The sequence below is a fragment of the Saimiri boliviensis genome, chromosome 21 (assembly GCF_048565385.1).
Source record: "Saimiri boliviensis isolate mSaiBol1 chromosome 21, mSaiBol1.pri, whole genome shotgun sequence".
NCBI lineage: Eukaryota > Metazoa > Chordata > Mammalia > Primates > Cebidae > Saimiri > Saimiri boliviensis.
The window spans coordinates 14,099,327-14,115,631 of record NC_133469.1 but is presented as its reverse complement, the minus strand read 5'-3'; the positions used below and the strand labels follow the sequence as shown (position 1 = coordinate 14,115,631).

Below are 16,305 nucleotides of genomic sequence, written 5' to 3'. Positions count from 1 at the left end.
CTCCAAAGCTGGCCTCACTTTTGGGGTCCAACTCTCCTTGCAAAAGAGTCACCAGGAGGCTTGTTAGGAGAGCAGAGGACCCTCCGCCCCTCCAGGATTCCGATGGAGACTGGGGTAGGCCCAGGGTGATTCCGGATCACCAGAGGGATCGTGTGTGTATTGTGCCCACTCACTCGAGATGCGCCCCACCCGCCTGCCCGCCCCAGCTCCTCCTGGCGGGACCCAGGTGGGTGCTCCCCATCCCTGCCTCCCCTTCTGCCTCATTCACCCACAGACGTGGCAGCAGTGCCCATGTTGGAAAACCTCCCCTCTCAGTCTTGGGCCCCTCTGAGGACCCCTTTCTCCCGCTCTGTTAGGCTTCCAGAGTTGTCCGCACTTAACTGCCCACCCTCACCTCCAGCTGGCCCCTGGCTCCATCTCCGCTGCCCCCAGGGGTCCAAAACCACCCTCCAGTCCATCCCGTGGCATTGCTTAGTCTGGGCCCATCTTCTCCTTCCTGGAGTCCTGCAGTGGCCTCCTAACCAGCCTCCCTGCCTGCCACTCCCTCCACACTCAGGCCAGTGGGTGGTTCCAAAATGTGCGCGTCCACTCACGTCACTCCTCTACTATAGAGCCCGCCATGGCTCCCCAGTGCTTTCAGGGTCAAATTCTTGGCTCAACTCCAGGTTCTGTTATCCCACCTCAGTTTGCCCCTCCGACTCCTTCAGCCCTTCCCCTCTCTAGCTCTGTGCTAACACACGCTCGCTCAGCTTGCCAGGTCCCAGTGTGCCTCGTCCTTCCAGGACTCTGTGCCTTTGCACGTGCTCTTCCCCTGCCTGGAATATCCTTTCCGGATGTGCCCACCTTGACCACCTCTGAGCCCCAGCTCAAGTCTCACGGCCTCCAAGCAGTTTGCCTTGACTTACCCGGTCCATGCTCCCCGCTGGCCCTTCCCACTGGGTCATCGTCATGGCTCCTGGGGTCAGGAGTCAGGTCCTTCACCCCTGGGGTCCCAGCACAGCGCTGGCACATGGTTGGAGCCCGAGGTACTACTCGGTGACTCAAAGAATCCAAAGGGAGTGAGTGTTGAGCTGGAGGGGACCACAGTAGATGGGGACTGGGAGACAGGTGTCCATGCCCCCTCTGCTCCTGACCCCAGTACCATCATGAGGATGTTAACTGCCTCTCTGAGCCTCAGTTTCCCCCTGAGGTCCCAAAAGACCATTGCGCCTCACATCCCTCACCCTGACCCGAGGGTCCCCAAACGATTGCCTTCCAGGCATTTCTCCTGGGACCTGGGCAGCTGCCCGGGAGGCCGCACCCTCAGTGCCCACGCCTGCTGCCTCTGAGCCCACCTTGGCATTCTGGACACTTATCAAACAGGCTGCGCAGGAAGCAAGGGCTGCTTCAATCAAAGGCATGAGGCTGGTGCTCAGGTCCCCATTCAAACTCCAGCAGTAGGGCTGGGATCCGCAGCTTTATTCCCAAGGGCAGCTGAGCTCACCTCCTGGTGAGGGCCCAGGTGACAGGCAGGGGTGGGCAAGGACCCTGGTGTCAGGGTTTCCCCAGCCTTTGGCTTACAGTGGTGCTGGCCCACCTGGCAGTCTCCAGGGCTCTGAGGGTCCCCTCCTATGGAGGCACTTTCCATCCCCAGATCCCAAGTTCGGCCAGGGCCTTCCAAAGCTGGAATCTGCTCTCCGGAGCTCAGGCAGCCCAGGTAACCTCTGTACCAGGTGGGGTGCGTCTCAGACACTCCCGGGGACCTGGAACCAGCATTCTTGCTGCTGAGCTACCTCCCCGAAATAGGCAGCGGTGGAGGAAGGGGACAGAGGAGAGAGCATCGGGAGGCAGACGGCTGGGCGTGGGCCTGGGTCCTCGGGGGACATCTTGACCTCCAGCTGCTGGCACTCCTCCGCCTCCTGCCATCGCCGGAGCAGCCGTCAGGGGCAAGACAAGATGCCGCCACCTGCGACTACAGGGCCCACCTGCCTGCCTCCAGCATACGTGTCCCGCTGCTTGGCAGTTGCCCTGGGCTCTGTGAGTCCAAGAGGTGGGCCCCGCTCTGCAGGGGGCGGTTCCTCAGGTCATCACTTGCCGAATCCAGCCGATCACCCCCGTGACGCGGGTGTAGACGCCGAAGTAGTTAGGCCGGCCACAGCCCAGGCCCCAGCTGACCAGCCCCGCCAGGAACCAGCGCCCACTGGGTGCCTTGCACACCAGCGGACCGCCCGAGTCGCCCTGCAAGGGGGAAAGGAGAGAGGACGGAAGCAGGGTAAGGGCACCCCCTTTCTAGGTGAGGGGCCGTGGGGATTGAGTTCCGACTGTTGGGAACTGGCTGGGTGGTGCCAGAGAGGCGCTTTCAGCCTTGAAGCTCTGCTAAACGGAGAGAGCCCAATCCAGCCCTGCGCAGTCTCCAGCCAGTCTGGGCCCTCCTGGACGTGTGCTGTGGCCCTACGCCCCCCTCTGCCTTTGCCTCCCCTCCGTGGCTGACACCCCTTTCTTCTTCCTGTGTCTACCTCACTGTGGGCCTACTGCCTTGCGATGGGCAAAGAGCGGAAGCTCGTCGGGGCCTAACACCTGCCCGTCACAACACCTCTTCTGGTCTGTGGCTCTGCAACCTTGGGCAAGCTCCTTGACCCCTCCCTCAAGCCTCAGTCTCCTCTTCTGTAAAGTGGGGGCGGCCTTCGCCACCTTGCTGGGCAGGTGGGAAGCTTCAGCAGGCCGATGTGAGCAAAGGGCCAGACCCTGGTGAAGCGAGCGGCATCCTCTCCCTCCCACGACCGGGGACTCGCCTGGCAGGCATCCTTCTTGCCCTTGCGGTAGCCGGCACACAGCATGCGTGGCGTCACCTGGTAGCGATAGGCCTCGCTGCACAGGTCCTGTGGGATCAGCTGCACATCCGCTTTCTGCAGAGCGTTGCTGGTGGGGCCTGTCCACGATCCAGGGCAGAGGTGAGGTCTCATTTGCCTGGAGCCCTTGTTCTGTTCTCCCTGAGGCTATTCCCTTTGCATCTCAGGAGCCTGCCTCTCTCCTGCTCTGCCCACCCTTTCCCCTGCTAGGGTCGCTCCTGCCCCTCTGCCTCCCTGTCACTTTATTCTAGCTCTTTCTCTGTGGGATCACGGTGACAGAGCCCCCCACCAAAGCCCATGTGGATGAGTGTCTTCCTCTAGCTTCTTATCCCCCACCTCTGCCTGCTCAGGCGCCTCTGGGCTCTGGCTGGCTCCCCAGTGCCCCGTTACAGAACCTGGAGGTATTGCTGAAGCCCATACCTGACCCCCCGTGGCTGCCTTAGAACTCTGCAGTGCCCCAGCTCTGCAGTCCACCCCAGCGATTCTCCACGAGGGCTGCACCCCACAGTCCCCGGGGAGACTTGATACGCAGGGTGTTCCTTGAGGCTCCGCACAAGGTTCTAAGGTGCAGGTGGGAGGGAGAGCCCCTGGTCCAAGATCCTGACACTGCCCTTCTGGCTGCCCAGGCACAGCTGCCACCACCTCCACCCCTCTGGCAGGCTGCAGATGTTCTCAGGTCTTCCTGTCCTGACACCTGTGTCTTCACCTGAATGTCTCCCGTTTGGACACTGCCACTTGATCCTCCAGGCCTCAGCTTAAACAACTCTCCCTGGAAGCTTCCCCTGACCCAATCTGGGCAGGAGCCTCCTCTGTCTCCACGGTCCCTGCACCTCCCTGTCCATGTCGGCCCTACCGCTGTCTGTCTCCCCCGAGAATGGCCTCGTCATCCTTACGTACCCTTCCCCTAGCACCATGCCTGGCACGTAGTTGGTGCTCAGAAACATGTCACTGAGTGACTGAATGAGTAGACAAATAGTGAATGAACCAACCTTTGCTTTGCCATGATTCTGCCATCCCCCTGGGCAAGTCACTGTTCCTCTGAGCCTCAGTTTCCCCCTTAAAATATCTCTGTGGCCCTGCCTGCCTCCAGATTGTAAGTCATTGTACAGAAGCCACCAGCACTGAGGCTGTAGGGCGTGGCTGTAGCTTTGCCAGCTGGGCCTGTGTCCACAGAACTGTGCGGTGGCCTCCAGGGATGGCCAGCTCTGATCAGTAAAGGTAGAAAGGGGAGAGACCCCGTTTCTGAGAACAGTAGCAGGAAGAGCGGGAGCTCTGGAGGCCCCCAGTCCTGGGTTCCCATCTCCGCTCCAGTCCTCTCTGGCTATGTGACTTACAGCAATATGTCTCTGAGCCTTGGTTTCTCCATCCGTAAAATGGGCCCACAGCATCCGCCCCTAGGGCTGTTGGGTGGATCGTATTAAGTCACGTTCTCTTAAAATCCAACCTCATGTGGAAAGTGCTAATTAAGAGCCTTCGCCCTTGCAGTCCCAGGAGGAGCGGGTGGAGCTTGCACGTGGCCAGTGGTCCCAGACTTGCCCCTTTGCTCCACACGAAACGCTCTTCCAGAAGGAAGGGAAGAGCTGGGAGGGTAGGGGCAGGGGGCTTATGGGCCGCATTAAATGGTGGTTTTCTACTGTAAAAATTCAGCCCAATCTGGATCCAAGGACTAGAGGGCCCGTGGGTGGAGCCCCAGGGCGCCCAGCCCCGCCCCGCCCGTCTCCAGGTTCCGTTTTGCGGGGCGCATCCGCACCCGCACTGTCTCCCTCCGCCTCCCGCCGCCAGTCCCCGCTGCTGCTCACCTCCCTCGCGCAGGGCGCCCCAGCCGGTGATCCAGCAGTGCAGGCCGGGCTCAAAGAAGTGAGAGCGCGCGGGCAGGCAGACGGGGCGCACAGCGGCCGAGCGCACCACCGGGTGGTCGAGCTGCAGCAGCGCCACGTCATAGTCGTGGCTGTCTTCTTCGTGGTACGGGTGCAGGAGCAGGCGGCTCACCTTGAAGGACACCTCGCCCGGCCAGCGCGAGTTCTGCCACACTTTGCCCAGGAACACGGTCCACAGCGCCGGGGAGGCCATGCTGGAGCGAGGTGGGGTGGGGTGGGAGGAGGTGAGGTGGGATGGGGTGGGGTCCTTGCTCCGGGGCTGCCTCTTCCCAGCCAGAGACCCTCAGAATAGCCAGCTCCCCGCCTGGGACAGTGACCTCCGTACCCGCCCTCCGTTCCCTCCCTGGAGGCCGCCTAGCTGGTGGAACAGCCTTCAGCCTTGGTCCTAGTCGGCCCAGCTCCATCCCTGCCTAGACGCGTGTGTGCCTCTCGAAGCCTCTGCCGCCTCATCTGAGAAATGGGAATGGCATTTTCTACTGGAATGTTCTTGGGGGTTAGGGGAGCTGGGGGTGGGGCTAAAGAGACCTGGGTGGTCAGAGCGCCCTGCACCCCAGAGAGGATACAAAAGGGGGCCGGATCTCTGTGCAGGGCCTGGGGGCGGAGTCCGGAGCCCAGTTCCATCTGGGGGTGGATTGGGGGAGGTTTCAGCCCACCAAGCACATGGGAAAGATGGCCATGGGGCCTGATGAGACGTCCCCTGGGGGCTCCGCAGCCCCACCTGCCACCCCGTGTCACACCGGGGGAAGTGTCATAGCTTATGACCAGATAGGGCAGTTTGTCCTTTACTGCATGCCCAGCGTCTAGCACAGCCCCTGGCACAGAGTAGGAGCACAGCCAGTATTGCTGAGTGAGTGAATGAGGTGAATGGATGAATGAATCACTGACCCAACTTAAAGCAAGATACCAAAAGTAGATGGCAGAGAGGTGGAACAACATGTCCAGGGCCGCAGTGGGTCCTGGTGGCGCCAGGACTAGAACCCACGTCGCGGTAGCCTGTCTGGGGGCTCAACCGCCCTTCCCTCTCTCTGCAAACAGCTCAGACACAGTGCACCTCCCGCCCGCCTTCCCTGCCCTTGTCTTACAGCCTGGGTCCCCATGCCCTTCCCCTCACCTGTCCTCCTGGAAGCAGTGGGCAGCTGTTATCACCCAGCGGTCAGCGATGAGGGCCCCCCCACAGATGTGTCGACCCCGAACCTGGAGGCTGGCCTGCCACGGCCACTCACCCTCGGAGGACACAGCCCCACCAACAATGCGGCTGGAGGGGCCCTGGAGGCCACAGTCTGGGGATGAGGGCAGGTGGTGGGGTGGACAGAGGAGGAGGGGAAGGGGAGAGGCCAGTGAGAAGCAGACAGAGAGGGAGGAAGGGCAAAGGAAAGAGATGGAGAGACCGAGAACAGGAGAACCAGGGAGGGGGAGAGACCATCAGGACCCAGGTGAGGGGGCAGAGGATGGGATGGAGAGAGACCAGGGACAGCAGTGAGATTTCCCTCCAGCTGCCTGCTCTGGGCAGCCCCCTCCCTCCTGAGCTCCAGGGCCCTGGGCACCCGGGTAGGGCTCACCACAGTGCTGCTCGTCTGAGCCGTCCCTACAGTCGGGCTGTCCATCACACTGCGGGTTGGGCTTCTTCACGCAGCTCCGATCCTCACACTGGAAGGTGAATGTCCCACAGGGCACCCCTGGGGCAGAGGGCATGAGGACAGGGCACAGAAGATGGGTCTCTGAGCCCCAAGGGAGCCTTCCAAAGTGGGGTGCAGGAACGATGGAGCCAGGAGGGGACTGGAGAGCCTTTTTCTGAGTCTCCTTTAGGGTCTCCTAAAAGCAGGCCATGTCCATCTCCCCCAGTCTCACTCAGACTGGTCTGCTGAGCACAAGGCAGTGTCTCCCTCTCAGACTGGAGCTCCTGACCACAAGGTCATGCCCCCGCCTCCGGTGTGGAACTTCAAGGCAGAACTGTGCCTCCACTTTCAGACCAAGTCCCCACCTAGCCTGGCAGTCCCCCAGGCTCTGCCCGGTTGCCCACCTTTTCCTCCCTGCTCTTCATTATAAAGAACTTTATGCCCCACCACCTGGGCTTTGCCTCTTTCCCTTCCACCTGCTTATTTAAGTTTTAGCTCTCATCAAGGACCAAACAGCTACTTTCTCTAGGAAGCTCTTCATGTCGGACCTCTCCCTGCCCCCCAGTCTTCCCACACTGCAGGAGAGTCACCCATCATATCCTCCTACTAACAGATAAGCCTTGGAAGGCAGGGGCTGTGTCTCTGGCGTTTTATTCGTGCTTCCTCACTGCACCTGGCCTATTGCTGCATAGTCTGGAAGTGTTAGTCGGTTGGTCAGTTGGATGGGTAGATGGATGGACGGATAAATAGACCCAGACAGAAGATTGGGCAGAAAAGCCAATGGGTGGAGTGGTGGTCCATTAGGGAGACTGACAAACAGCTAGAAGGTTGGATGAATGAGTGGACCTAAGGACCAGTAGACAAACAGGGGGCTACGGATATCGGTGGGTAGATGGATGGGGGGATGGAGGGATGGATGGATGGATGGATGGATGGGGGGGATGGGAGGATGGATGGACAGGTGGATGGGAGGATGGAGGGATGGAGGGATAGATGGGTGGATGGGAGGATGGATGGATGGATGGGTGGATGGGAGGATGGATGGATGGGTGGATGGGTGGATGGGTGGATGGGTGGATGGGTGGATGGGTGGATGGGAGGATGGATGGATGGGTGGGTGGATGGGAGGATGGGAGGATGGATGGATGGATGGATGGATGGGTGGATGGGAGGATGGGTGGATGGGAGGATGGGAGGATGGATGGACGGGAGGATGGATGGACGGGTGGACGGGAGGATGGATGGACGGGAGGATGGATGGACGGGTGGACGGGAGGATGGATGGACGGGAGGATGGATGAGTGGGTAGGTGGACGGGAGGATGGATGGATGGATGGACGGGTGGATGGATGGACGGATGGAGGGTGGATGGATGGACGGGTGGATGGGAGGATGGATAGGTGGGTGGATGGATGGACAGGTGGATGGATGGATGGATGGGTGGGTGGGTGGGTGGGAGGATGGATGGGTGGGTGGATGGAACAGTGGCCATACAGGCAGATAGGCAAATCATTAAATGGGTAGATTGACAGTTTGATGATAGGGAGATTGATGGTTGCACAGGCCAGTAGATGCACGGATAAATGGGTAGCTGTATGAATCAATGGACAGACAGGGTGATTGGAGACCAGAAGATGGATGGATGGACATACATGTGTAGGTACAGAGGGGTTGGTGGGTGTTGGGATGACGAGAAACCAGACCCCTTTGCTGAAGCACGCAGCAGGCCTGGGCTGTCTTTGGTGTCCCTCCACACACCCAGCCAGGCCTACCCTACCTTCCTGGCACTGCTCTTCATCGCTGCCATTGAGACAGTCAGGCTGCCCGTCACAGACCTTGAGCAGTGAGATGCACGTGCTGTCCTCTTGGCACTGGAATGTGGCTCTGCAAACTGTGGAGACACATAGAGGGGACAGGTGGGAGGAAGCCAGAGGAGCCAGCAGGGCTCAGTGATGCCTGTGGAAGGTGTGCTGTATCGCACATTACTAATCACAAATCTCTTTCTCGGCTACTTTATTTTTGTTTTTGTCTTTGCTTATTTTTTCTTTTTGAGACAGTCTTGCTCTTGTCGCCCAGGCTGGAGTTCAGTGGCGCAGTCTTGGCTCACTGCAACCTCCAGCTCCCAGGTTCAAGCCTTTCTCCTGCCTCAGCCTCCTGAGTAGCTGGGACTACAGGTGTGTGCTACCACGTCCGACTAATTTTTGTATTTTTAGTAGACGGGTTTCACCATGTTGGCCAGGCTGGGCTCAAACTGCTGACCTCAGGTGATCCACTTGACTCGGCCTCCCAAATTGCTGGGATTACAGGTGTGAGCCACTGCGCCCGGCCTCTCTCTCTGCTACTTTACACCCAAAGTTTCACGGCAACCCTGTGAGATACCCCATTTCACTGGTGAAAACAGACAAAGTGACTCATCCGAGGTGACTGGGCTGAGCCAGAACTTGAAGCCAGATGTTTGACTTCCGAATATGAGGTGCCTTCCCTAGCACCGTGGCAGGATGATCCCCCAGCCTCACACGAACTTCGTGCTTCCTTCTTCCCACATGGTACTTAGAACTTTGACAGGGCAGAGGAGGGGGGATAGCTCCCTCACCCATTCTGTTCCTTCTTGGAAGGCTAGCTGGGACAGGGGCTGGGAGTGATGGCCCTGAGCTGGAAGTCAGGAGACCTGGCTCCCCACTTGTCCCTGCCACTGCCCCACGGGGTGGTCTTGGGGAGGCCGCATTCCTGTTCTGCCTCATCTCACCACCCCCACACAGTGAGAGCACCCCACTTCCTGGGTGCTGATAATGGAAGTTGCAATCGGGGGTGGGGTCTCCACTCAGCTCAGAGCAGAGAAGGTGAGGAGAGAGGAGGGATGGGCGCGTGGGCTGCTCACCACAGTTTCTCTCATCCAGGCCGTTGGGACAGTCCTTGACCCCATCACAGGCAGGGACACAGAGTCCATTCACAGAGCAGAGGAACTCTCCAGGGCAGGCTGCGAAACCACAGGGGACCATGGGGGCAGGGAGGGGCCGTTAGGCCATGCATAGCCTTGAAGTCACACAGACATGCCCGCTTCTGTGCGCTCACACGTGCATGGACAGGCACCCACAGATACATGTTCCGGGCACCTGTGTACACAGTCTGAGCAGACATACACATCCAGACACATGCACACGACACATACGTGGATATGTGTGAGTGTGTGTTTCTGCAAACCCATGTGGCTGCCTTGCACACATGGGCACACAAAGCTGCATAAATTTGTGCAAGCACACGTACACGTACACACACACACACACACACACACACACACTCCTTTTGTTCAGCCTCATAAACAGCTGCTCACAACCCCCTTGGTGGTTCCAGGGATGGCCAAAAGGCAGGGAGTCGCTGCAGGATTCCCCGGGCTGCCCATACTCACGGTCCGACTGGTTGTACAGGCCGTAGTGCACCTGCACACCGGGCCCAGTGAGGGAGACCTGGGAGGTGAAGTTGATGGTGATGCCGGCTGTGGCCACCACGGGGATCCTCTCGGCGTAGGGTTGCAGGATACGCAGGCCACACAGCCTGCGGGGACCAGAGATGACTCAGGGCCACACTGGCGGGTCTCCTGGGTCCGGTGCATAGCCAGAGCGAGGGCAGGGCAGCCAGAGAGGCAGGGGGAGCTGCGCCCCCACCGCGCCCCCCTGCCGCACCCCCGCCATGCCGCCTGTGTCCTGCTGTCTCCCTTGGGTGACTGCTTACCCCCAGAGTCACCTTCTAGAAAGCAGTCTGGCTATGTCACTCCCCTGCTCAAACACCATCAATGGCTCCCCACTGCCTGCCAGATAAAAATTCTAGTCATGGTCACCTGTGAACTGTGAGGTTCTAGCAAGTCAAGGTCTTTCTTTGAGTTTATTCCTTGTTATAAAACAAGGAAAGGTATTATTTCTGTTGACCTTGAATCTGACAAAAGGCTTCAATGGGTCAGTAGAGGCAAAAGCCCTTGACTGGCCCACTGTCTGCAGGTGGACAAGGCCATCTGCCTTGTGCTTGGTGTGGGGTGAGGGGCAGCAGTGCGCCCCTTGAGACACCGACCCTCCTGCCCCCCGGTGACACTGTGGGCTTGAGGGAAGGATCAGTCCTTTTCCCATTACCGGTAGCTTAGTCCTGATGAGCAGCACGTTCTCTGAGCATGGCCACATGGGGTGGGGCCACCCCCAGCTGCGGGAGCACCCTCACATCCCTGCCAGCCAGCACCCACCACCGCTGCATCCCTGCCACAATGCCACCAAGAACATTCCCCTACTCAAACAGAGCAGGCAGGGGAAGTTCCAGAGAGTCTGAGTCTTTCTCTCCTATAAGAGAACAAGTAGGAGCCCCTCCCATCTCCCAGTCATGGGCCCAGGGGCTCCTCCAGCAGAAAATCCAGCCCACTCTGCCTCACAGAGCAAGTGGGCACCGGCGCCCCTTCACAGAGTGGGCGCAACCACACCCCCAGAACAGTGGGACCCTCCCTCCATCCCAGGTGGGACACCCTTGCAGAACAGATGGGGACAGCTCCATCAGCTCCTAGAAATGCCCCCCACAGGGAAGGAAGTGCTCCCACAGAGCAAATCAGAGAGCCTTTGCAGATGGAGGAATCACACGCAGGGCGAAGGTAAAGTCTCCAGAAGCTGAAAATGCCCCAGGCAGAGAAAGCGAAAGGAAATCCAGAGAGCAGCGGGAATGCCCCCGAAGGCCAACAGCCCACAGCAGATCCAACACCCCACGGAGCTGGCCATGATTCCCAGGGGCCAGGCACTTCCCCAGAACTTCTAGAATGTGGTAAGCACTTCATCGTTCACTAAGTTAGTTAGCCACCCAATTCCCACTGCCCAACGAGCTCCGAGGTCTGAGTGCCCTGCCGCCTCCATGTCCTCCACAGACCTGCCCTAGGCTCTGGCACCCCCAAAGGTCTATCCAGCTACAGTGACCGTGATCTTACCCTTACACCAACCCGCAGTTCTCAAAGCGCAGTCAGGGGACCCCCGGGGCTCCAAAAGTCTTTTTTTTTTTTTTTTTTTTTTTTTAGAGATGAAGTTTCACTCTTTGTTAACCAGACTGGAGTGCAATAACGCCATCTCGGCTCACCGCGACCTCCACCTCCCAGGTTCTAGTGATTCTCCTGCCTCAGCCTCCTGAGTAGCTGGGACTGCAGGCATATGCCACCAGGCCCAGCTAATTTTTAGTAGAGACAGGGTTTCTCCATGTTGGTCAGGTTGGTCTTCAATTCTTGACCTCGGATAATCCGCCCACCTCAGCTTCCCAAAGTGCTGGGATGACAAGTGTGAGCCTGGCTCACAATTCATTTTAATAGTAACACTCAGATGTCATTGCCTTTTTTGCCCTCATTCTCTCATAAGGTGGCAGAAACAACTGTCCAGAGACCACGCGACGTGTGACGTCAGGACTGATTGAACTTGGAGGGAGGTGGGAAGGTCCAGCATGTGGTCTGTGAATCCAGTTGTTAAAGAAAGGTATAGAAGGCCGGGCGCGGTGGCTCAAGCCTGTAATCCCAGCACTTTGGGAGGCCGAGGCGGGTGGATCACGAGGTCGAGAGATCGAGACCATCCTGGTCAACATGGTGAAACCCCGTCTCTACTAAAAAATACAAAAAATTAGCTGGGCATGGTGGCGCGTGCCTGTAATCCCAGCTACTCAGGAGGCTGAGGCAGGAGAATTGCCTGAACCCAGGAGGCGGAGGTTGCGGTGAGCCGAGATCGCGCCATTGCACTCCAGCCTGGGTAACAAGAGCGAAACTCCGTCTCAAAAAAAAGAAAGGTATAGAAACGTAAAACGACAGTACTCTTGTCACTAAATGTTTTTAGTGCTGGAGAATGCAACTAGTTTTCATAGAATGGTATTTATATTCAAATGTGTCACGGGCTTCCAATTACATTAAAGGAATTGATAAACATTTTACAATTCTGTTGAATTTCTAATGTTGTAAGTATAGATCTATAGAAAGAAGAACTCAGAGTGCTCATTCTGCAGAGAGGAACTCCTGAGACAGAACAGGTTGGAACCCCACCATGGTTCCCCCAGCTCAGTGGGGCCTGTGGGGGACGAGGCACCGCCAGGGGGCGCCCCTGAGCAAGTCTAGCCCTCTTGACCTGGTAAAACGAAGGTAACACAGGTTTTGATGCCTGTTTATTTATAAAGTTATCATGGATTGTTTTCCTCACAGAAGGGCCTCAGGAAGTACACAGGGGAGCCAGGCGTTGGGAAGTACTGATCCCGCGAATGAGGACTCAAGTGCATCCCACGCACCTTGGGGTGCCCCTCCCACAGTCACAGGGAGATTGTGGAGAGACAGAGCAGGAGCCCAAGCCGGGGCTGGAGGGGAGTGGGACATTTCACCCTAAAGCAACTGTGTGGAGAGTTCCAGTGTCACCAAGCCTTGGGCAGGGGCTGCAAGACAAAGGCACCTGTCCCTGCCACAGGAAGTTCTCCCTATTAACCTCCAGGGGGCATCCTAGAAGCAGCCTGTAGCTGGCAGCAGCCTTTCCCCAAGGCTTCACCGCACAGCCCGGGCACCTGTCTGCCTGGGCGGCATTTGGTTCTCACTCTGGAGGCCTGGAGCAGGGGTGGAGGGGGTGGAACTCCGGGGCCAGAGAGGACTTCAAGGTGGGAGCTGAAATCTAGTGGCCCAAGCCGAGTCACTCAGTGCAAAGATAATCTGTTTACGCGGCGTGTAGAAATTGCTTCATTGAGTTGCCAGCAAATTTCACGTAGTAATCCAGATTCTTGCTCCTCAAGAAGAAGAAAGAGGAGAAAAAGAAGAAAAGAAGAAAGAGAAAGAGGAGGAGAAGGAAAAGGAAGAGGAGGAGGAGGAGAACAGAAGGAGGGGGGGAGGGAAGGGGACGGGGCGGCCCCTAAAACACCACTGGAACTAACTAGGCAGGGCCTTGGTGGCCCTGTCCCCGTCACAGACTTTAGCCCTGGCCTGGCCCCTTGGCCCATATGAGTTCTCGGTTTCTTCTACGGAGTTTCTTGGGGGAGGGTTCCATTCTCTGGCTCTCCAGTGCCCCCCGTCCATCAAGGGCTCCCCTGCAGCCCTCTGCAAGCAGCAGCAGAAGCTTGACAGCCGCGCGGCCTGCCAGTTCACGTCAGCTGCAAAGCAGCGAGCGTCCGAAGGGACATTTTCACACCGCGTGGCCTGCCTTGCTTCCTCACCTCTCTGGAGATGGGAACTATCTCCTCTGGCCTCATCCAGGAGGCTGGCAGGGACCCTGCCAGGAAGTAATTCCTGCAGGGATAAATGCATGGATGGGTGGATGGAGGGGAGGGTGGGGGGTGGAGGAGAACGAGAAGGAAGAAGGAAGGGAAGAAGGCAGGGCGCGTGGGTGGATGAATGCAGCCCCCTGTGCCCTTACTACAGACGGGGGAAAGGGGAAGGAGGGTCAGAGAAGGCAAGCGCCGGAGAGAAAGACCACAGCACCCCTCTGGACCAGGGCTGCAGAGCTGAATCCGCAGCCTGGCTTTGCCCCAGGAACAAGCTGCGTGACCCCGGGTCACCCTCAGCAAGCTTTACTCTTCACATTTGTAAAGCAGGGGTGATCCTATCTCCCTTGCGGCCTGGGTGAAGGCATACATAGGAAATGACTTCTTTGAAGTGCTTGCTGACGTCAGGCTGTGAGCTCATGGAGGGCAGCAGCCGCCGCCTCCTTCTGCACGGCCAGCCCAGCCAAGGGCAGGTGCTCTGAAGTTCCCACTGAGCGTCTGTGGCTGCTGACAGTGCTGGCCACCAGGGCTCCGGAGAACACCAGGGCCACCCCCTAGCCAGGCCAGGCCAGGTTGGGGTGGGGGGGTGGCTCCAGCCGGCCTAGGGAACCCACAGTTCTGCCTGTCCCTGCTGGCGGGGAGTGAGTGGACATTGTGGGGGGATCATAAGGGAAGTGACAACACAGGAGAGGAAGCTGGCAGGAGGCAGGTTCCCAGAAAGGGGGAAGCCTGTGCTGCGGAGGCGCGCCATGAGAGTGGCTTCTGGGAAACTGAGCAGCTGTGGCCAGATCTCCCGGGCCAGTCCCTCCACCACCCTCAGGCCACTCAAGGGCATGAGGCCTCAGCTGGGCTCACGTGGGTACTGCGAGAAGCTAGGTAGAAAGCAGGCAGGTCTGGCCGGGCGCGGTGCCTCACGCCTGTAATCCCAGCACTTTGGGAGGCTGCGGTGGTTGGATCACCTGAGGTCAGGAGTTCGAGACCAGCCTGACCAATATGGTGAAACCCCATCTTTAAAAAAAAATAAAATAAAAATTAAAAAAAAAAAAGAAGCAGGCAGGTCAGGGGGGTGGAGGAGGCACCACGGGCTCAGAGGAGTCAGGTGGGAAGCCTCAGGGTGCTCAGCCCGTGGAGGTTGCAGGCCAGCCTTTCCTCGTCACTACGCTGGCACCCTCTCCCCTGACCCGCCCTCTCCATCAGTGGCCATCCTGGGCCAAAGGGCTGTACCTCCCCCTTCCCGTAAGTCCTTGTCTGAAAATCTGCTCTTCCCCAGACCTCTCAAGTCTGTGCCACCCACACAAGCAGATTTCCAACGAACGCTCATTCTAAGAATGTCCCATTGTCTACATGGGACCCATCACTATCAGCCGTGATCATAACTCGAGAGCGTGATGGCCCAGCGTGGATGGCTCACGGGCACCACCTCTGCCTTCCCCTCCACATTCACACACAGTGGGAGTCAGCAGCGAGGGGACGAGGGTCTGCCCTGGGGACCCTGGACCCTGAATGAACATCTGAGAAGAAAGGGCTGGGACTTCCCAGGCCGCTCTGGAACTGGCGGGACAGACACACAAACAGTCGACTCTTCCCCACCCAGATGCCAGGGGGTCGGCTGGGGATGCCTTGGCTGAAGGAGTCACCAGCTGGCATGGGCTGCTAGAGTCTCAGAGGGAAGAATCGCACACGTGCACAGACATGAATGGATGCACACACACGACGCGTGTCCGCACCCACGTGCACTGTGGATCAGCCCGCCTGGCCTTAACTCTGCCTCAGCGAGCTGGGTGGCTGTGTGCTGATTACTTCGTCTCTCTGTGTCTTGGCGTCTCACGGCTCTATGAAGGCGGTACAGGCACCTGCCTCCTCGCTGAGTTATTGAGGCTGGAGGAGGCAGCACCATAAAGCCCTCGGCTTGTGCCTGTCCAGAGCGGCCTGAGAGCCGGTGATGAACGCGGAGTCGCTGGCCCGATCCATGCCTGCACGCACACCATTCCCCACGCATTGTCTCACTGAGTCTTCCCGGGGCGGGGGGCTCTTTCATGCCCTTTTTTCAGATGAGTTACCTGAGGCTGGGGGATCTAAGTCCTCACCCAAACAGGAAGCAGAGGAGGCAGATGCTGAACTCTTTCCACCTCCCCAGCCTGACTTGGAATGGCATTTGGCCAGGAATGAATCAGCTCAACTTGTAGAGGAGATAGCGCCTTCCAGATGGGGAAATAATCAAAGGCTGCGGCCCTGGGCTGGCCTGAGGCCCTCGTTTCACAGACGAGGTAGGGGTGCATCTGGAGTTTCATACAGACCCTGATGCCAGACCCCTCTGAGCACTCCCATCCTCACGTGGTGAGGGGTGCTTGGACAGAGGGAGGGGAGCCATGGGGACATAGAGAGCTGCCAGGCCTCACCCTCACCCCCCACCCACCGCTTGGCTACACCCTGAAGTCCATCCCCACCACTGAAAGGCAGAAAAGACAGGGACGACAGGCCAAGTCCTTAGCCCTCGCTGGTCAGTTTCCCCACTTGTACCCCAGGCTGGGCACTGGGACTGGCTCAGCCCACACATCTATAGCTCAGTGGTGCTCAGAGACCCCAAATTCACCACCGAGGCAGCATTCTTTTTGATAAGGGAAAAGACTCTCCCCATCCGTGTTCTACACTCGCTCTGTCATTACCCAATGGTAGCTTGTGAAGTCCCTGGCTCCTCAGTATCCAAACCCCTGCCCGACTGTATCAGGGAGGGAGGGGGAGGGGGAGGGGGAG

At 58.5% G+C, this 16,305-nt stretch overlaps 1 protein-coding gene across 2 annotated transcripts in view; it reads right to left on the bottom strand.

Moving 5' to 3' along the window:
* Positions 1-219: 219 nt before the first annotated feature.
* Positions 220-16,305, bottom strand: part of TMPRSS6 (transmembrane serine protease 6) — a 38,519-nt gene continuing 22,433 nt past the window's right edge. The window contains exons 10-17 of one of the 2 annotated variants that reach the window (XM_010343496.3): positions 9,728-9,873; positions 9,200-9,298; positions 8,099-8,212; positions 6,265-6,381; positions 5,817-5,985; positions 4,628-4,899; positions 2,772-2,908; positions 220-2,217 (exon numbers count right to left, since the gene is read on the bottom strand). In XM_010343496.3, coding sequence (XP_010341798.2) covers positions 2,059-2,217; positions 2,772-2,908; positions 4,628-4,899; positions 5,817-5,985; positions 6,265-6,381; positions 8,099-8,212; positions 9,200-9,298; positions 9,728-9,873 — 1,213 coding nt within the window. In that variant the 3' untranslated portion in view covers positions 220-2,058. The remainder of the gene's footprint in view (positions 2,218-2,771; positions 2,909-4,627; positions 4,900-5,816; positions 5,986-6,264; positions 6,382-8,098; positions 8,213-9,199; positions 9,299-9,727; positions 9,874-16,305) is intronic. The other variant, XM_010343494.3, reaches the window with a different exon arrangement.